This window comes from Oncorhynchus mykiss, chromosome 4 (genome assembly GCF_013265735.2).
Source record: "Oncorhynchus mykiss isolate Arlee chromosome 4, USDA_OmykA_1.1, whole genome shotgun sequence".
NCBI classification, from domain to species: Eukaryota; Metazoa; Chordata; class Actinopteri; order Salmoniformes; family Salmonidae; genus Oncorhynchus; species Oncorhynchus mykiss.
In genome coordinates, this window is record NC_048568.1 from 38,919,935 (window position 1) to 38,942,224 (window position 22,290).

The 22,290-nt window shown below is 44.1% G+C and overlaps 1 protein-coding gene across 8 annotated transcripts; it reads left to right on the forward strand.

Moving 5' to 3' along the window:
• The first annotated feature begins 1,403 nt into the window (after positions 1–1,403).
• On the forward strand, positions 1,404–22,078 carry LOC110522592 (protein max). Of its 8 annotated transcripts, none has more exons than XM_021601044.2 (6): positions 1,404–1,610; positions 2,017–2,043; positions 16,587–16,706; positions 17,006–17,077; positions 18,835–18,973; positions 20,502–22,078. In XM_021601044.2, the coding sequence occupies exons 1-6, from the start codon at positions 1,575–1,577 to the stop codon at positions 20,690–20,692; spliced, it is 585 nt and encodes a 194-aa protein (XP_021456719.1). In that variant the 5' UTR covers positions 1,404–1,574; the 3' UTR covers positions 20,693–22,078. The 8 variants fall into 8 exon arrangements, with proteins under 8 accessions (XP_021456719.1, XP_021456720.1, XP_021456723.1 ...); XM_021601045.2 differs by having other exon boundaries at positions 16,587–16,694; XM_021601048.2 differs by lacking the exon at positions 17,006–17,077.
• The last annotated feature ends 212 nt before the right edge of the window (positions 22,079–22,290 follow it).

Consider the following 22,290-nt stretch of genomic DNA (forward strand, 5'->3'; position numbering starts at 1 on the left):
GGTTTGATTCCAGGCTGTATCACAACCGGTTGTGATTGGAAGTCTCATAGGGCGGTGCACAATTGGCCCAGGGTTAGGGTTTGGCCAGAGCAGGCCGTCATTGTAAATAAGAATTTGTTTTTAACTGACTTGCCTAGTTGAATAAAGGTTAAATAAAAAAAATTGACTGTGTCCTAAATGACACTCAATTCCCTACATAGTGCACTACTTTTGACCAGAGCCCTATGGGACCTGTATAGTTAAAAGTAGTCCACTATATAGGAAGTAGGGTTCCATTTGGGAGACAAACATAGTGGTTCCGCAGCGCTGCCTGAATGCATTATTAAAGCCTGGCCTTTTGTGTTGTCATCCCTTTAAACGGACTGTTATGCTGCTACGGCCCTCTAACTGGGTGACCCTGTTTAGCCTACAGCTTTATGTACACTGCTGCTGCTGTGGGACAGGGCAAAAGAGGGAGGGAGGGGGGGAGGGAGGGAGGGAGGGAAAGACAGGGGGTGGAAAAAGAGGGATGGCAGGAAAGGTCTGAATCTGTGTGGGTGGGGGGATCTGGTCAGAGACAGGGAGAGAGCTAGTCTGCGGATAGAATGAGGGATGAAGGGAGGGAAAGAGAGAGAGGATGGATGGGGGTCACTGCGAGTGTGTACGTGGTTGGTGGGGGTGTCGTTGGCAGCTGCCAGTGCCCTCCTGACCTGTTGGGGAATGGATGCTACCCTCACTATGCGTGTTTTTACACATTTGCCGATCCGCTGATGGAGCAGCTCAAATAATCCACTCTGTAAGCTCCTTATATAGAGTACAATTTTGTGGAGAAAAAAAGCCTAGATTATTCCCTATACGCTCAGGGCTGCCCCCACAATCTTTATGCAGAGTAAATCAAATCAAATCAAATTTTATTAGGGGAGCTAGTAGGGGAGCTTAATAGTTGACCTTGATGAAAAATACGTTCATTTCAAATAAGGAAACACTTTACAATCAGTAGATGCAATGTAAAGCACAGTTGCAGGATTTACACAGCAAAGTGGTAAAATGTGACAAATGTGGTAAAATAAATGTTCATGCCTATTACACATGTATATCGCAATTGTTTACTAAATAGAAAAATAAAGAAATAAAGAAGATAGTATTCAACATTGACAGTATAAAGAGGCCGATATCGCTATTGTAGCGATCCACGTGTCTCAATCGTTGCCCCACTGAAGCAGCTCCTGTCTAAACTACACATCCCAGCCTTCATCGCGAGGAAAAATAGAACGCTTTTGACGTTATTCTGACGCACTGCATTCGTTTCAGTTGTGGGTAATGTAGTTAATAGACAAGCCACATCATGGTTTTGAGGATTTGGTAATAATAGTACAAAAAAACTACAAATCCCATACACCTACAGGCATATTGCGGAACGGTAGCTGTCTGTGTTGAGGCAGTCACGTGTAAAATAGTGTTCGTTTAGTCTTATTTCTTTCGTTCTTGACTGTAGGGAGAAGAGGTCTTGTCTTGTCTGCATTTTCCTCATCGTCAGGTGTTTGCTTCATGTTGTGAGCTATCCTTTCATTTTAAATTCACCATTTCACCGAAGAATGAGTGATAACGATGATATCGAAGTCGATAGTGACGTGAGTAAATGTATATATTTCGTTACTTTGCTATAGCTTGTTGACTCGGTAACGAGCCATTTAAAAAAGCCTAGTATTGATGAACCCGTGGCTGCTAGCTAGTTGCTAACTACCCGGCTAGTACAGTAACTGGTAGCGAGCTAACGTTAATCCACAAACACATCAACAGCTCATAAAAGGTTAGCTAGCTCAGCTAGTAGCAAGCACTAGCAGTGCTGACTCACAAATGGATTATGTTCACTTACCAGCGAGCTACAGATATTCTTTGCATTAGGTTTGCTGCAATTATATGAGGGGGGGGGGGGGGGGTATAATTGATTGCTAACTAAGTTAGCTAGTTAGCTAGATCAAGCTACATGGAATTGTGGCCTACAATCGTACTTTTCTGTTCTGTTTCTTTTTACAGGAAGACTCACCGAGATATCACAATGTGGTGCGTAATGTTAAATATATCCAAATGTATTGGAATTCTATCAAATGTATTGAAATGATGCCGTGATCATATCAAAATATTTTAAAATATATAATATATATGTGTTCCTCCTGCTAGCTAACGTTAGATGATACACATTCCCGGTAAACTTAGCAAGTGATGGTGGGAATGGATACTGTGTCGGAATAAAAGGGTGTCCTGCATTTTTAGTGAGTGAGAATAAATCAACCAACCATGTTAACTAGCATGCAAACCTAGCCACATACCCCCCCCCCTCCCCCGAATATACCATTACACACTACACACACACGGAGGATGTAACTAGTAGCCAGAATGCAAGGAGGTAGCTGAAAACTGGGGGGTTTGGACAGGAGTTGGCAATTTGTCCTGTGGCAACTATGATTTTGCTTTTACATAATGCCTGGGATATATCCATCAAGCCAATGTTTTTGCTTTCACACATATCATCTTATCCATATATTGAAGTGTATGTTCATCCCACATGCGGCTAAAGGGGAGACACGGAATTTATGCTATATTTAGAATAAATCCAATTCCTGAAAAACAAGGCAGCAAGCCGAAGCATATGTACAAAAAATACTAACCAGCTTCTCCTAGGCTGTTCACGACCAGATGCGCTTTTGCCAAATTACACTTCTAGGTCATCTGTTTAATCATGAAGTGGCAATTAAATCGCCAATGTGATACTTTTGAAATGGGAATTTACTATATATAGCTGGCTAGTGACAACGGTGTCCGTTTAGTTAATAAATGACTGCATCGTCAAGTAAGGAAAGGAGAAGTCACGGAGCCACTGTTTTGTTTTTAGAGGATTCAGAGTGAAAATGATATCAAATTGTATTTATTTGTCACGGTCTACACCTTTCTTTTAAGAAGCACAACAGTGAAATGCTTACTTACAGGGCCGGTCCTAACAATGCAGAGTTAAAGATAAAACAAGAAGTATAAATAGTGACACAAGGATTAAAGAGTGTGTAACAATAACATGGCTATATACAGGGAGTACCAGTACCAAGTCAATGTACTATGTAATTGAGGTAGCTATGTACATATAAGTAGGGTTAAAGTGATTAGGCAACGGGATAGATAATAGACAGTAGCAGCAGAGTATGTGGTGAGTGTGTATGGCGTCAGTATGGGTGTTGGTGTCGGTGCAAGAGTTTCGCTAAATAGTTAATCAAATGTTTACACAATCTTGTTTAGCAGTCTTATGGCTTGGGGGTAGAAGCTGTTTAGGGTCCTGTTGGTTCCAGACATTGCACTTGTACAGCTTGATGTGCGGTAGCAGAGAGCACAGTCTGGCTTGGGTGGCTAGAGTCTTTGACCATTTTTTGGGGCCTTCCTCTGACACCACCAGGTATAGAGGACCTGGATGGCAGGGAGCTCGGTCCCAGTGATGTACTGGGCCGTACTCACTACTAAGGTTGCACATTTTGGGGAATATTCAGAGATGGAAATTATCCATGGGAATTAATGGAAATATATGGGAAATATATGGGGAAATATGAGAATATATGGGAATTAATGAGAATATATGGGTATTAATGAGAATATATGGGAATTAATGAGAATATGCACATTAATATTAATACAATTTTAAATGTAATTGGATTTTTGCTTTAGATATATTTACCATATCATATGGAGACAGAAACATAAACCTTTAACCTCATAAGTAGACATAATTTCAAATGATTGAATCCTTCCAATAGAAATATATATATATATATATATATATATATATATATATATATATATATATATATATATATATATATATATAGTTACGAATTTAACTTTTAATTAAATGAGTTGACTCTTCACATGATTTCACTGAACAACAAAAGAAAGGGAATATTGAATGATCCCCAATGGAGATCATTCAACATACATCTGTAAAATGATAGTCTAGAAACTAAAGCTCAGGCTTCTTTGTCCACCTTTGTCCATGTCCACCTTTTGAACATCATACTCTGAGGCTTCCTCTTCACTGTCACTTTCCAACCTTGTTGAGGATGACTCGTTCTGGCTCAAAAAGGCTCAAAAAGCCTCAAATTTGTCAAAATGGCCACCAATTTTTCAACCCTTGTATTGGTCAGCCTGTTGCGTGCTTTGATGTGTATGTTCCCAAACAAGGACCAGTTGCGCTCTGAGATGGCTGATGTTGGTGGATTTGGAGGATGATGGAGGCAACAGGGGAAAGAGCCTCAGATCCACAAAGTGGCTGATGAGATATGTTGGCACGACTGGCATATTGCATCTCCATCCCTTGCTTGGAAGTGTACTTCGCCAGACTGCCAAGAACCTTGCCCTCATCCAGGCCAAGGTGGTGAGACACGGTTGTTGATCTCTGCTCTTACCCCTTTTTCTCCCCAATTTCGTGGTATCCAATTGTTGTCGTAGCTACTATCTTGTCTCATTGCTACAACTCCCTTACGGGCTCGGGAGAGACTAAGGCTGAATGTCATGCGTCCTCCGATACACAACCCAACCAGCCGTACTGCTTCTTAACACAGCGCGCATCCAACCCGGAAGCCAGCCGCACCAATGTGTCGGAGGCTACACCGTGCACCTGGCAACCTTGGCTAGCGCGCACTGCGCCCGGCCCGCCACAGGAGTCGCTGGTGCGCGATGAGACAAGGAGATCCCTACCGACCAATCTCTCCCTAACCAGGACGATGCTAGGCCAATTATGCGTCGCCCCACGGACCTCCCGGTCGCGGCCGGTTACGACAGAGCCTGGGCGCGAACCCAGGGACTCTGATGGCACAGCTGGCGCTGCAGTACAGCGCCCTTAACCACTGCGCCACCCGGGAGGCCTTGCCAGCATACTTAAGGTCCAGATTGCTGCCTTAACTTGATGACCCTTCACATACCTAACCATTTCCTTGGCTCTCTTGTAGAGTGTATCCATTGTTTCAGTGCTATGTTGTCCTTGAGGACCAGATTCAATGCATGAGCAGCACAGCCAATAGGTGTGATGTGAGGGTTGGACTCCTCCACTTTAGACTAAGCAGCCTTCATGTTCACAGCATTGTCTGTCACCAGTGCGAATACCTTCTGTGGTCCAAGGACATTGACTGCCTTCAGCTCATCTGCAATGTAGAGACCAGTGTGTCTGTTGTCCCCCGTCTGTGCTCTTGTAGAATACTGGTTGAGGGGTGGAGATGATGTAGTTAATTATTCCTTGCCTACGAACATTCAACCATCCATCAGAGATGATTGCAATACAGTCTGCTTTCTCTGATTTGCTCGACCTTCACTTGAACTCTGTTGAACTCTGCATCCAGCAAATTAGTAGATAAAGCATGTCTGGTTGGAGGGGTGCATGCTGGGCGAAGAACATTCAGAAATCTCTTCCAACACACATTGCCTGTGAGCATCAGAGGTGAACCAGTTGCATACACAGCTCGAGCAAGACATTCCTCAGCATTTCTGACTCTGTTCCTCCATTGAGTCAAAACTTCTGATTCCAGGAGGACCATGAGCTGTTGCTATCAATGAGGTGTCTGATTCATCATTTTCACCTCGAATAGAAGTAGTGGGACTATTGTCAGAGGTTGCGCTGTTGTGAGCGCTGAGGGAACTTTATGCACTTGGCCAGATGATTCTGCATCTATGTTGCGTTCTTCACATATGATTTGGCACAGTATTTGTAAATGTACACCGCTTTTTCTTCTACATTAGCTACAGTGAAATGTCTCCACACATCAGAGTTCCTGTGGCAATTTCCTGTAAAGATTAGAAAAAAATAATTTAATACCCAAATACAATGTACACATAAATAGTTAATCAGTTAGATTAAACAACTCCTTTGTAAGATAAATGTTTTAAAAAGAAACGTGTATGGAAACAGGTGAATTAACACTCCTCAGTTAGCAGGCTCAAGCAAGCTAAAACCCACATGGTAGCAAAAAGTAACTAGCAGAAATTAACAAGTTAGAAATTATTTAAATTAGAGGTCGACCGATTATGATTTTTCAATGCCGATACCGATTATTGGAGGACCAAAAAAGCCGATACCGATTAATCGGCCTATTTTTATTTTTTTCTAATAATGACTAATTAATTAATATAATACATCAATAAAATCAATTTAGCCTCAAGTAAATAATGACACGTTCAATTTGGTTTAAATAATGCAAAAACGTGTTGGAGAAGAAAGTAAAAGTACAATATGTGCCATGTAAGAAAGCTTTCGTTTCAGTTCCTTGCTCAGAACATGAGAACATATGAAAGCTGGTGGTTCCTTTTAACATGAGTCTTCAATATTCCCAGGTAAGAAGTTTTAGATTGTAGTTTATTATAGGACTATTTCCCTCTATACCATTTGTATTTCATTAACTTTTGACTATTGGATGTTCTTATAGGCACTTTAGCATTGCCAGTGTAACAGTATAGCTTCCGTCCCTCTCCTCGCTCCTCCCTGGGCTCGAACCAGCAACACAACGACAACAGCCACCATCGAAGCAGCGTTACCCATGCAGAGCAAGGGGAACAACTACTAGAAGGCTCAGAGCGAGTGACGTTCGTAACGCTATTAGCGTGCACTAACTAGCTAGCCATTTCACTTTGGATACACCGGCCTCATCTCAGGAGTTGATAGGCTTGAAGTCATAAACAGCGCAATGCTTGACGCACAACGAAGAGCTGCTGGCAAAACGCACGAAAGTGCTGTTTGAATGAATGTTTACGCGCCTGCTTCTGCCTACCACCGCTCAGTCAGATACTTAGATACTTGTATGCGCAGTCAGATTATATGCAACGCAGGACACGCTAGATAATATCTAGTAATATCATCAACCATGTGTAGTTAACTAGTGATTATGATTTATTGTTTTTTATAGGGTAAGTTTAATGCTAGCTAGCAACTTACCGTGGCTTACTGCATTCGCGTAACAGGCAGTCTCCTTGTGGAGTGCAACGAGAGAGAGGCAGGTCGTTATTGCGTTGGACTAGTTAACTGTAAGGTTGCAAGATTGAATCCCCCAAGCTGACAAGGTGAAAATCTGTTGTTCTGCCCCTGAACAAGGCAGTTAATCCACCGTTCCTAGGCCGTCATTGAAAATAAGAACGTGTTCTTATCTTTATTTAACTAGGAAAGTCAGTTGTAAAAAAAAATCGACGCCCAAAAATACAGATTTCCGATTGTTATGAAAACTTGAAATCGGCCCTGATTAATCGGCCATTCCGATTTAATCGGTCGACCTCTAATTTAAACGCACTTTGCTGAAAGGCTACTATTTACTAGTTCACAAAAAATGACAAAATATATTACATTTTATACAATGTACATATGTCACGTAAAATATATTCACCCAGTATTGTAATCAACTTACCAGAGAGCATGTAGTCCTTGGCTCAGACTGTATGGTAGTGTGGACTCAATGGCATCTCGTTAGTGTGTAAGATCTTGAGAATCAGCTGTACATGTGATGGAAGGAATGCACTGCCCCATGTGATGGAAGAAATGCACTGCCCCATGTGATGGAAGGAATGCACTGCCCCATGTGATGGAAGGAATGCACTGCCCCATGTGATGGAAGAATGCACTGCCGCATGTGATGGAAGAATGCACTGCAGCATGTGATGGAAGAATGCACTGCCCCATGTGATGGAAGAATGCACTGCCCCATGTGATGGAAGAAATGCACTGCCCCATGTGATGGAAGAATGCACTGCCCCATGTGATGGAAGAATGCACTGCCGCATGTGATGGAAGAATGCACTGCCCCATGTGATGGAAGAATGCACTGCCCCATGTGATGGAAGAAATGCACTGCCCCATGTGATGGAAGAATGCACTGCCCCATGTGATGGAAGAATGCACTGCCGCATGTGATGGAAGAAATGCACTGCCCCATGTGATGGAAGAATGCACTGCCCCATGTGATTGAAGAATGCACTGCCCCATGTGATGGAAGAATGCACTGCCCCATGTGATGGAAGAATGCACTGCCCCATGTGATGGAAGAATGCACTGCCCCATGTGATGGAAGAATGCACTGCCGCATGTGATGGAAGAATGCACTGCCCCATGTGATGGAAGAATGCACTGCCCCATGTGATGGAAGAAATGCACTGCCCCATGTGATGGAAGAATGCACTGCCCCATGTGATGGAAGAATGCACTGCCGCATGTGATGGAAGAAATGCACTGCCCCATGTGATGGAAGAATGCACTGCCCCATGTGATTGAAGAATGCACTGCCCCATGTGATGGAAGAATGCACTGCCCCATGTGATGGAAGAATGCACTGCCCCATGTGATGGAAGAATGCACTGCCCCATGTGATGGAAGAATGCACTGCCCCATGTGATGGAAGAATGCACTGCCCCATGTGAAGGAAGAATGCACTGCCCCATGTGATGGAAGAATGCACTGCCCCATGTGATGGAAGAATGCACTGCCCCATGTGATGGAAGAATGCACTGCCCCATGTGATGGAAGAAATGCACTGCCCCATGTGATGGAAGAAATGCACTGCCCCATGTGATGGAAGAATGCACTGCCCCATGTGATGGAAGAATGCACTGCCCCATGTGATGGAAGAATGCACTGCCCCATGTGATGGAAGAAATGCACTGTGCTTGCATAGGGTTGCAATTCCATTTAATTGGGGATAGTTTAACCAAAATATGCCACAAGACCTAGAATTGCCTTATGTGTATCCCACAAAAAAGGTTTACTGTTATAAGCTAACATTTTGGATGAATTTAAGCAAAATTCCAAGGCTTTACTTCCCAGAAAAACCACCCTACTTACCACCCTATATATAGATTTTTTTTACGTGTTTATTTAAACCACTAAATCCACTCCACGGTGGCCAATCGATTTAAAGCTTGTCATCGTCATCATGGACGTCCCTAAGATGATCTGCGATAGTCTTCTCCTCATGAACCATATGCCGGATTCACTCCAGATTTTTGTATTTAAACACCTTACATCAGTCTTCAATGGTCGCACTGTACCTATAGATGCATGTTAGCACATATGCTAACGCTAAAAATAATGTTAAAAAAAATCTTATGTGAAATTGACTGCAGATTTGCTATATAGCCTCTAATAAATATAATGATTAGCTGCTTTGTTCAAAGTAACACTGAAAATATTTCACTCATTAGTCAAATTGACCTCTGAATTGGTATGCTATATAAACTCTATGTTAATGACTTTAGACTTCAAGTATAATTACCAGCTGCATTCAAAGATGACCAACTTCCAGCATTAAACTTCACTTGCGTCATCCTTGTGGTATTGAGAGAGAGAAACATGGTAATGCTGTCACTGATTGAACATACAGGAAAGATAGTGCTTGTTTTGTTATCCAACTGATCTTGTCCTTTCATCTTCTGAACCCCATTCATTGCTGCTCGCAGCTATATTCTTGTCTGCTTGTTTCAGCTAGCTAGTGATTAGTGCCATATTTACTGGACAGGTCACAGTGTACTTACTGGGCTGCTGGCAGGCTGAATGAATGACGCGGCCACGTTGCCTACCGGCGAAGAAAACGCGCATGCTGGTGGCAGGACATACAGTACTTTTGCATACCAGCACATCGTGTTTTTCCCCCTGTCAGCTAGGCCAGTCTTTATCAAACTGATTCGCATCGACTTAACATTTAGCTGCCGAATGTTCTCGATACACAGTGAACACTAATCATCTAGGCAGGGCTTTTATGTCGTATTTTTCAAACTCCACAAATAGTACAACTTACAATATGACATTCAAAAAAACAATTATGTATCATGGTTGACCATTTGGATGAGGATTGGACTATGAGAACAATTAGACTGTTTTTGCACATCTCACTTTCATGTAACCTACAAAATAATCTTTGTTGTCGACGGTTCCAATCGATTTCCTCATATAAATCTGTTTTTAATGCGTCTCAAACGTGGGATGTGATGTGACCCATATCTGAGATATATCTTTTTAGTTTTTACATAGTTAACCCAGACATACTGGCTCCTGTAAGACAATAGCTTCCACTGGGACCCACCTAGTCAGTCCCCGAGGAACATTGTTATAAAGTGGAACACACACTGATAAGGGATGAGACCTCTCGATAACAGGACATAGTGTACGGACACTGTGTGTGTGTATCAGCACCAGAAGTATCTAGCTGTTTAGTGACACGTTATTCTGAGTGTCAGAATGACCATGTTGGAAGTGCAGTAAGTGACCTGCTGTCTCTCAATGCAACACAGTTCTGAAGACTTTCAGCACAATGCAGGGTGCCACTGGTTTAGTTGGGAGAACAGTTACTCTGCTATACTACTGTACTCTAGTCTACTTCACTATTCATTTGTCCCGCATGGCACCCTGTTCCCTGTATAGTGCACTACTTTTGGCTGGAGTCCTATGGGCCCTCGTCAAAAGTAGTGCACTACAAAGGAAAGTGTGCGCAATTTGGGATTCAAGCACTTACTCCACTCAGCAACAATTGGAGGTTTTCTTCTGTTTTTGTAATTGGTCGCTAAACGACCTATGGGAACCTCCTTCCCCTTTCACGCCATGTGATTTGAGATGCTTAATATCAAAGATGTTTATAGTCACGCCACACCCTTACTGTACCCATGTGACCTGTCACTATAAAAAGGTGATGTGGCGTTGTATTTTCTTCACTCTCACGTTTTGTTTTTGGGATTATGAGATTGCTATTAATCCCTTTTTGGATTACTTTCTTACGGAATTGCGATTCTTCAACGACTCAAATTGGTGCTGTTAGTAGTTGATTTTTGGTGCTGTTAGTAGTTGATTTTTGGTGCTGTTAGTAGTTTAATGAAGTAGTTAAGTAGTTAAATCTAATCCACTCACGTTATTGTGCCTGACCATATTAGCTAACTTTATTTTTGTTAGTTTTTTTGTCGCGCATTTCCATCCTTGTCTGTTGTACCTTTTTTTTTGTTGCTTGTTGACACGTGGCCACACCAGCCCTTTGATCCAGCTCTCTCGCTTGTAGTTCAGCTGTGATCACGGAGCTCAGCGACGCTGTAGGCTTCCGGGTCCTCGCTTGTAGTTCAGCTGTGATCACGGAGCTCAGCGATGCTGTAGGCTTCCGGGTCCTCGCTTGTAGTTCAGCTGTGATCACGGAGCTCAGCAACGCTGTAGGCTTCCGGGTCCTCGCTTGTAGTTCAGCTGTGATCACGGAGCTCAGCGACGCTGTAGGCTTCCGGGTCCTCGCTTGACCGAGTCCACCAACGCCGAGACTTGATAGCTCATGCTTGATTGTGCCGTTCAGATGACTTCATGTCGGCGGGAGTTCGAGCCCGGATCTTGATACATATTTAAGCGGGAGTCTCGACCCCGAAGCACGACGTTTGGAGTAACTTTCTCTCGACGCATCCGAAGCCGATACCAAAGGGCAATCGACGCATACACCGAGACACACCGAAACAAACAGCTACCGTTGTCTTCGAGTACAGCCCTTTCCCTCCTTGGTAAATTGATACCCACCTGAATTGTATCTTCTTCGTAAACCCTGTATTTCTTGTTGGATTGTGTTCAGGAAGTTGTGTGTCCACCGTGTAGAATCGCTATCGTCTCTGCCCAATTCCTGCTATTTTGACTTCCTCCAGGAGGTTATCCCTGTTATGGCTGCAGCCATAACCTCCTGGAGGAAGTCAAAATAGCAGGAATTGGGCAGAGACGATAGCGATTCTACACGGTCAAGTCTCGGATACACACACAGTGTCCGTACACTATGCCCTGTTATGGTCTCATCCCTCAAGCTACATTGAAAGTATGTGGCAGATTGTGGCTGCATAACCAGGGACACGCCCCTCCAGTATCATAGTTCATGAAAGGTGCCAGCAGGCTACGGCTCCCTTAAAACTCCTTCCGTACCTTCACGGGAGTTAGATGTTGTTCTATGATCACTGATAAGCCCACCATTTTTGAGGCCCTGTCTTCACTTGAGCTATGTGAGCTCTGTCAATACCAAGTCTGTTTTGAAGAATTTACATTCCATCCTTCATGCCTCAGTTTAGCCGAAGATGGATCTAAGGCATTGCTTCGGCCGTATCCAACCTTCTTACCCGAGGTGCTTTCGTCGTCACACGCTAACCAGCCCTTAATCGGTAGCGGTATTTCGTCCGCCTCATCGCTCATCGTTGTGTACACTTTGCCGTGTTCGACGTCGTGGCAACAACACACACAACCAGAGGGGTCTTCCTGGACTCGGTGTTGCTGAAATTTGGACAAGTTCACATACTGTGGACCTCGTTGATACTTACTTATCAACTGCCAGTGCAACTGGCACACATAGTACCAGTCAAAAGTTGGACACCCACTCAAGGGGTTTTTCTTTGTTTGTACTAGTTTCTGCATTCTAGAATAATAGTGAAGACATCAAAACTATGAAATAACAAACATGGAATCAAAATATATTTTAGATTCTTCAAAGTTTTGCCTTTGCCTTGACGACAGCTTTGCACACTCTTGGGATTCTCTCAACCAGCTTCATGAAGTAGTTATCTGGAATGCATTTCAATTAACAGGATTGCCTTGTTAAAAGTTGATTTGTGGAATTTCTTTCCTTAATGCGTTTGAGACAATCAGTTGTGTTGTGACGTGGTAGGGGTGGTATACAGAAGATAGCCCTATTTGGTAAAATACCAAATCCATATTATGGCAAGAACAGCTCAAATAAGCAAAGAGAAACGACAGTCCATTACTTTGACTGACTTTCATGTCTTAATCTGAAAAATGTCAACTTTTTAAAGTTTCATCAAGTGCAGTTGCAAAAACCATCGAGCGCTATGATGAAACTGTCTCTCATGAGGACCGCCACAGGAAAGGAAGACCCAGAGTTACCTCAGCTGCAGAGGATAAATTCATTGAACTGCACATCAGAAATTGCAGCCCAAGTAAATGCTTCAGAGTTCAAGTAAAAGACACATCTCAACATCAACTGTTCAGAGGAGAGTGTGTGAATCAGAACTTCATGGTCTAATTGCTGCAAAGAAACCACTACTAAAGGACACCAAGAAGAAGAGACTTGCTTGATTGACACACTGTAGAATTCCATTCATTCCTATGGATTGCTCCTTCTGGGGAGTGCCAATATGACCAGCCTCTCTCTGGCCAATACGCAGCATCAGCAATCCAGGGTTTATATACAGTACATAATTGGTTATGAGTCAGAGTCTAGGACCTTTTGGGAGCTACTGTTGCTCTGGGCCTAGCCCTAGTCACGTAACATCTTGTAAATATCTAAAGGCTACGAGTGTTTTTTAGTGGATGAGAATGTGCATAAAATAAACAATTTAGCTTTGAGGCCTGACGGAGCGGGTTTGACGGGCCTGGCGGAGCGGGTTTGACGGGCCTGGCGGAGCGGGTTTGACGGGCCTGGCGGAGCGGGTTTGACGGGCCTGACGGAGCGGGTTTGACGGGCCTGATAGTCACTCAGTGCAGTATATCTATTTGGTGGCTGAAGCCTGTCAAACCTCTATTGTTCAGTCTAGTGTGTAGAGAGACATGGACTAACTATGGCTTCTGTCCCAGATGGCACCCTATACCCTGTTGGTCCTGGTCAAAAGTAGTGTACTACATGGGGAATAGAGAGGCATTTGGGACACTAGCTATGTGTGTTAGGTAGATGAGGCCCTGGCAGCAGTATGGTGTGGCTGAGGAAGGGCTGTCTCCGTGTTAGGTAGATGAGGCCCTGGCAGCCCTATGGTGTGGCTGAGGGAGGGCTGTCTCCCTGTTAGGTAAATGAGGCCCTGGCAGCAGTATGGTGTGGCTGAGGAAGGGCTGTCTCCGTGTTGGGTAGACGATCCCAACAAGATGTCTGTTCTGTGTGTATTCTATAGAGACTAAAGGTGATCCTCACTAGACGGCAGATCACAGGGATAATTGAGGTTTGTGTTCAGAACAACCGGCTATATATAGCCATACGCCTAAACCACAAAATGTGCCCACTGTTAGGCCGTAAACAAACATCTTATGAAATGTTCTGTAACAAATACAATAGGCCTTTACAATACATAACAAAAAAAGATAATCTGAAGACACATTTCACTGTATAAGAACACACCAGCATCAGTAAATTCATCTATACAGAGTCATCCCCCATGTTACTGTGCCAAATAACACATCCTCAAGTTGTTAAATACCAGTCCTAACCCAGAACAGAACTCCTAATAATTTGTCATTTAGTCCTAGTTGTCAGGTGTTGGCGAATTAGAAACTGTAACACTAAAACACGATGCCACCCTTTCACCTCATCTGAATGGGTTTAGTGTCTTTCTCCACCCTGGTGTCAGTTCTAGTCAAACCCTGAAGAACACGGCTGCGCTGGGGTCAGTTCTAGTCAAACCCTGAAGAACACGGCTGCGCTGGGGTCAGTTCTAGTCAAACCCTGAAGAACACGGCTGCGCTGGGGTCAGTTCTAGTCAAACCCTGAAGAACACGGCTGCGCTGGGGTCAGTTCTAGTCAAACCCTGAAGAACACGGCTGCGCTGGGGTCAGTTCTAGTCAACCCTGAAGAACACGGCTGCGCTGGGGTCAGTTCTAGTCAAACCCTGAAGAACACGGCTGCGCTGGGGTCAGTTCTAGTCAACCCTGAAGAACAAAGCTGCGCTGGGGTCAGTTCTAGTCAACCCTGAAGAACACAGCTGCGCTGGGGTCAGTTCTAGGCAACCCTGAAGAACACAGCTGCGCTGGGGTCAGTTCTAGTCACTCGTGGGGTGGTGCCAGTGTTACTATACCAATTTGTAGAAATAAACAAAACCATAGAAATGAATGTAGAATATAATCATAAATGAATATTCTAGATCTATGGTGGCAGTCAGTTTCCTCCGTGAACAACTCCTTAGCTGCCTCGCCAACTCACTGCCTGCCCAGTTTTGGACGGGCCACACACACACACGACTCTGAACTGGTGCTGGTAGGGATTCATGGGGACGGTTTGTCGCTGAACTAGAGGTCGACCGATTTATGTTTTATTTTTTTTCCAACACTGATAGCGATTTTATTGGAGGACCCAAAAAAAGCTGATACTGATTTAATAGGCCGAATTTGATGTATTATTTATTTATTTTTTGTATTTTTATTAATACATTTTTTTAATGTATGTGTAATAATGACAATTACAACAATACTGAATTAACACTTATTTTAACTTAATATAATACATCAATAAAATCTATTTAGTCTAAAAGGAATAATGAAACATGTTCAATTTGGTTTAAATAATGCAAAAACAAAGTGTTGGAGAAGAAAGTAAAAGTGCAATATGTGCCATGTAAGAAAGCTAACGTTTCAGTTCCTTGCTCAGAACATGAGAACATATGAAAGCTGGTGGTTCCTTTTAACATGAGTCTTCAATATTCCCAGGTAAGAAGTTTTAGGTTGTACTTATTATAGGACTATTTCTCTCTATACCATTTGTATTTCATATACCTTTGACTATTGGATGTTCTTATAGGCACTTTAGTATTGCCAGCCTAATCTTGGGAGTTGATAGGCTTGAAGTCATAAACAGCACAATGCTTGAAGCACAGCAAAGAGCTGCTGGCAAACGCAGGAAAGTGCTGTTTGAATGAATGCTTACGAGCCTGCTGCTGCCTACCACCGCTCAGTCAGACTGCTCTATCAAATATCAAATCATAGACTTAATTATAATATAATAAAAACACAGAAATACGGGCCTTAGGGCATTAATATGGTCAAATCCGGAAACTATAATTTCAAAAACAAAACGTTTATTCTTTCAGTGAAATACAGAACCATTCGGTATTTTATCTAACGGGTGGCATCCATCAGTCTAAATATTCCTGTTACATTACACAACCTTCAATGTTATGTCATAATTACGTACAATTGTGGCAAATTAATTAAGGTTTTTGTTAGGAAGTTAGCACAGTTAGCAACGAGCCAGGCGGCCCAAACTGCTGCATATACCCTGACTCTGCTTGCACAGAACGCAAGAGAAGAGACACAATTTCCCTATTTAAAATAAATTAATGTTAGCAGGCAATATTAACTAAATATGCAGGTTTAAAAATATATACTTGTGTATTGATTTTAAAGGCGTTGATGTTTATCGTTAGGTACACGTTGGTGCAACGACAGTGCTTTTTTCCGCGAATGCGTTTGTTAAATCATCACCCGTTTGGCGAAGTAGGCTGATTTATCATTGAATCAACAGGCACCGCATCGATTATATGCAACGCAGGACAAGCTAGATAACGACACATGGTTGATGATATTACTAGTTTAACTAGTGATTATGTTAAGATTGCTTGTTTTTTTCTAAGATAAGTTTAATGCTAGCTAGCACCTTACCTTGGCTCCTTGCTACACTCGCATAACAGGTAGTCAGCCTGCCACGCAGTCTCCTCGTGGAGTGCAATGTAGTTGGCCATAATCGGTGTCCAAAAATGTCGATTACCGATTTGTTATGAAAACCTGTAATCGGCTTTAATTAATCGGCCGTTCTGATTAATCGGTCGACCTCTAGTCCTAACCTCCCTGGACCCCCCCCCCCCCCCCCTGTGACTTTCTCTCATTGCAGGCAGACAAACGAGCACACCACAATGCACTGGAGCGCAAGCGCAGGGATCACATCAAAGACAGCTTTCACAGCCTGCGGGACTCGGTGCCCGCCTTGCAAGGGGAAAAGGTTGGTAGAGAGGTAAAAACCCAACGCTTTTAGGGAGACGGGATCCTTTTGGGGAGGGAAGGATTGTTTTTGTTGTGTTCGTTCAGAGCAATGTATTTAGAGTTGGGACACCTTTTTTTTTTTTTTTAAATAGAATTTGGAGTGTTGTAATTCTAGACATTCCGTTACGTAGCATTGTTGAAATATTCCTCATGTAAACGTTAATGGGGTTCTAACATGGCTGCCATAGAATGTTGTAGTGTCATGTAAAATGCATCATAATTCTCCTTCTGAACATTCTATCCCTCATGTAATGCATTGTCTTACATCAGGTGGCGTCAGTCCTACGCGACGCTCGTCCCTCAACAGGGACCGGTGCAGGCGGAATCGTCGCGCTGTCTGACGTAAGACTGCCGTGGAATGTTGATGGGGTGTCAACATGGCTGTCATTTATTTTTCTAGTGTCATGTAAATCACCATAATGCAGAATCCTCAATGTCCCCACTCTCTAAATGCATGGCTCTCTGTGTGTCACGGACTTATCATTCTTAGGATTGTTCAAATGCAATATGGATAAACAAAGTGAATGTAATTGCAATGTGTTATGATATCTTGTATGTTGAGATATGTAGGTTTGTGTTGCTGTAATTAATATTTGTAAATAATGCCACAGAAAACATAGCTACTTCCTTCAGTGTATCCAATAGATAGCTAGTTATGACATGGAAGCGCGAGGAGTGATGGGAAGGAGAAGAGATGTGTTCTAAACAGACACACAGAGACACAGGCTAGCGGCAGGAAGTTATGACTAAATCTGTTGCTGCTTCCTGTTTTGACATCTCTTGACATTGAGGGCATCGGAGCGTGCCCAACTGCCCAGGCTATGATCAGGCACAGCACCCTGTTAACTTTTCAAACCAAAGAACTGGTCTGGTCTGGTAGTGTGGCCTGGTTGAAGCAGACACTGTGCCATTATTGTGAGAGAGAAGCCATAGAATTATATATAGGGTGTCTGAACTCAGTATTCAGTCTGGTTTAACCAGGCTAGTGTTAGTCGGAGTATTACAGTAGCTGGGTGGGAGGGGTTAGTCAGGGTATTACAGTAGCTGGGTGGGAGGGGTTAGTCGGGGTATTACAGTAGCTGGGTGGGAGGGGTTAGTCGGTATTACAGTAGCTGGGTGGGAGGGGTTAGTCGGGTTATTACAGTAGCTGGGTGGGAGGGGTTAGTCGGGGTATTACAGTAGCTGCATGGGAGGGGTTAGTCCGGGTATTACAGTAGCTGCGTGGGAGGGGTTAGTCGGGGTATTACAGTAGCTGGGTGGGAGGGGTTAGTCGGGGTATTACAGTAGCTGGGTGGGAGGGGTTAGTCGGGGTATTACAGTAGCTGGGTGGGAGGGGTTAGTCGGGGTATTACAGTAGCTGGGTGGGAGGGGTTAGTCGGGGTATTACAGTAGCTGTGTGGGAGGGGTTGGTCGGGGTATTACAGTAGCTGGGTGGGAGGGGTTAGTCGGGGTATTACAGTAGCTGGGTGGGAGGGGTTAGTCGGGGTATTACAGTAGCTGGGTGGGAGGGGTTAGTCGGGGTATTACAGTAGCTGGGTGGGAGGGGTTAGTCGGGGTATTACAGTAGCTGCGTGGGAGGGGTTAGTCGGGGTATTACAGTAGCTGCGTGGGAGGGGTTGGTCGGGGTATTACAGTAGCTGGGTGGGAGGGGTTAGTCGGGGTATTACAGTAGCTGGGTGGGAGGGGTTAGTCGGGGTATTACAGTAGCTGGGTGGGAGGGGTTAGTCGGGGTATTACAGTAGCTGGGTGGGAGGGGTTAGTCGGGGTATTACAGTAGCTGGGTGGGAGGGGTTAGTCGGGGTATTACAGTAGCTGGGTGGGAGGGGTTAGTTGGTATTACAGTAGCTGGGTGGGAGGGGTTAGTCGGGGTATTACAGTAGCTGGGTGGGAGGGGTTAGTCGGGGTATTACAGTAGCTGGGTGGGAGGGGTTAGTCGGGGTATTACAGTAGCTGGGTGGGAGGGGTTAGGCAGGGTATTACAGTAGCTGGGTGGGAGGGGTTAGTCGGGGTATTACAGTAGCTGGGTGGGAGGGGTTAGTCGGTGATGTCACTGCAACCCTTGCCTCGTGTCAAATGAGTTTTTCCTTTGTTTCCAACAGCAATCTATCAAACAGGCGTCCCGAGCTCAGATCCTAGACAAAGCCACGGACTATATCCAGTACATGAGGAGGAAAAACCACACCCACCAGCAGGACATCGACGACCTGAAGAGGCAGAACGCACTGCTGGAGCAGCAAGGTGAGTATGATGGAGAATCTACTGTACCATCTACCTGTAGTATGATGGAGAATCTACCGTACCTACGGACCATCTCTTCCTGTAGTATGATGGAGAATCTGCCGTACCTACGGACCATCTCTTCCTGTAGTATGATGGAGAATCTACCGTACCTACGGACCATCTCTCCCTGTAGTATGATGGAGAATCTACCGTACCTACGGACCATCTCTTCCTGTAGTATGATGGAGAATCTACCGTACCTACGGACCATCTCTTCCTGTAGTATGATGGAGAATCTACCGTACCTACGGACCATCTCTCCCTGTAGTATGATGGAGAATCTACCGTACCTACGGACCATCTCTCCCTGTAGTATGATGGAGAATCTACCGTACCTACGGACCATCTCTTCCTGTAGTATGATGGAGAATCTGCCGTACCTACGGACCATCTCTTCCTGTAGTATGATGGAGAATCTGCCGTACCTACGGACCATCTCTTCCTGTAGTATGATGGAGAATCTGCCGTACCTACGGACCATCTCTTCCTGTAGTATGATGGAGAATCTACCGTACCTACGGACCATCTCTCCCTGTAGTATGATGGAGAATCTACCGTACCTACGGACCATCTCTCCCTGTAGTATGATGGAGAATCTACCGTACCTACGGACCATCTCTTCCTGTAGTATGATGGAGAATCTGCCGTACCTACGGACCATCTCTTCCTGTAGTATGATGGAGAATCTGCCGTACCTACGGACCATCTCTTCCTGTAGTATGATGGAGAATCTACCGTACCTACGGACCATCTCTCCCTGTAGTATGATGGAGAATCTACCGTACCTACGGACCATCTCTCCCTGTAGTATGATGGAGAATCTACCGTACCTACGGACCATCTCTTCCTGTAGTATGATGGAGAATCTGCCGTACCTACGGACCATCTCTTCCTGTAGTATGATGGAGAATCCGCCGTACCTACGGACCATCTCTCCCTGTAGTATGATGGAGAATCTGCCGTACCTACGGACCATCTCTTCCTGTAGTATGATGGAGAATCTGCCGTACCTACGGACCATCTCTTCCTGTAGTATGATGGAGAATCTACCGTACCTACGGACCATCTCTTCCTGTAGTATGATGGAGAATCTACTGTACCTATGGACCATCTCTCCCTGTAGTATGATGGAGAATCTACCGCACCTACGGACCATCTACCTGTAGTATGATGGAGAATCTGCCGTACCTACGGACCATCTCTTCCTGTAGTATGATGGAGAATCCACCGTACCTACGGACCATCTCTCCCTGTAGTATGATGGAGAATCTACCGTACCTACGGACCATCTACCTGTAGCTTGTGTGTTTGTCTGCTTATGGGCCAAATGTTGACCTCTTCATTTCCCCCACCCCTTTCTCTATTCCTCCTCCCCTCGCTCTCTCTCCTCCTCCCCTCGCTCTCTCTCCTCCTCCCCTCGCTCTCTCTCCTCCTCCCCCCCTCGCTCTCTCTTCTCCATCCTCTTTCTATTGTCTCTCCCTTGCAGTGCGTGCCCTGGAGAAGGTGAAGGGTTCGACCCAGCTCCAGGCCAGCTACAGTTCTTCAGACAGCAGCCTGTACACCAACCCTAAAGGCAGCGCTGTGTCCGCTTTCGACGGAGGCTCTGACTCCAGCTCCGAGTCCGAGCCAGAGGAACCCCCCGCCCCCAGGAAGAAGCTCCGAGTGGAGGCCAGCTAGAGCGACGGGCTAGACCACAGCGCCACGCCTGGCGTGGAGGGGTACTGCATGCACAGTTACTGGTCCAGTAGTCGGTGCTGCTCCTCTATTTCTCACTACCACCTCCTTCCCTCCCTCCCTCCCTGCATATCGCTGAATGTGCTCTCGCTGGAGAGTGGAGGCGACATCCGTCCCTGCCGATCTGTCTATCCTAACGTTCTTTCATCACGCCATCCCCTGGGGAGGGAGGGAAGCCAGCTGGGAGGGAGGGAAGCCAGCTGGGAGGAAGAAAAGTAGACTGATTTTAGAATAGGACGTGCAAAGCTTCTGTTTTTCTTCCCCCTGTCGGTTCCTTTCTTCCTTTTCTGTCCTCTCTCTCTTTCTGACTTCACAGCTTTGGTATCTCTCAGCAACTATCCAAAACCCCAACATGAGGCAGCTTCACTACCTAAAGGACTCGATGCTTCGGTACCCTCTACTACGTACTCTCTCCTCTCGGCTGAAAACTACGGAGAGAAGAGAGGGAGGCGTACTCCAAGCACTGAGAACACCTAATACTTTTGTTTATTTCATCAATTTATCTTGTTAAGAACCTGTTTTTAGAATTTATACACACGCTTAGAAGAGTCGTCCTGTCGGTTGGAGTGGCATACCTTCAAAACATTTTTTTCCCCCCGCACACACAAAAAAAAAAAGTACTTTTGATGTGATAAACAAACCTCAGGCCAACAGGATTGCAGATCTTTTCCATTTTGACACGTTTTAGAAATTAAATATCATCCCCCTTTGTGGAAAATAATTGATGTTATGAAAAAAGATTCCAAAACTTGTATTGTATTTCGTCCTCTAGCTTGAACTATAGTGAATGAATTTAGGTGGCAGAGCAAAAGTTAGGAATCTTGATAATAAAAAAATAAAAATAAAAATGGTTATTGATTGGATGTTTTCAAGTTCTCTAAAAAAAAAAAAAAAATGTGATGCATTTTGTATTCTCACAAAATCATTGAAAAATACCAATTTGTCACTTGTAGTTTTCCTTCAAAGTATGGAATAGATATGGATTGTCAAAAGGTAGTCCATTTTTTTTTTTTTTTTTTCAATATGAGGAGAAAATTAAGTCAATATGTTGTGAATTACACAGTAAAATCTTAAATGTCGCTGACTCAACTAAAAAAAGAAGCATTTTGCATCTAGGAAATGTGTGTGTATATCCCCCCCCCCCCCCAATCCATTTATTTTCCCCCCCCACCCCCCTTTTTAGGGTATGATTAGCGTATACTAGATAGATCTTTGATTCCATTCCATGGAAATTACAAGTATGTTGTACATACTGCCAAGAATTGTCTTGCAAGTTGAGGCCTACCTTTACTATGAGACTATAAATAAAACTATTTTATCCTTTAAAAAGTGTTTGGTGGTTAATTCTGTATTTTGTTACATCCCCTCAGTGAAGTGGACAATATATCCCGAGCATTTATGGAGTTTATCTGAAGACCATTTTGTTAAATTTGTGATGACATTTAGTTGTGTGTTTTTAACGACTTGTTGCATTGTTGGCAGAAGATGGATCCAGTTTAATGCATAATTGATATCATTCACCAATACCTATTTTTCTTTGG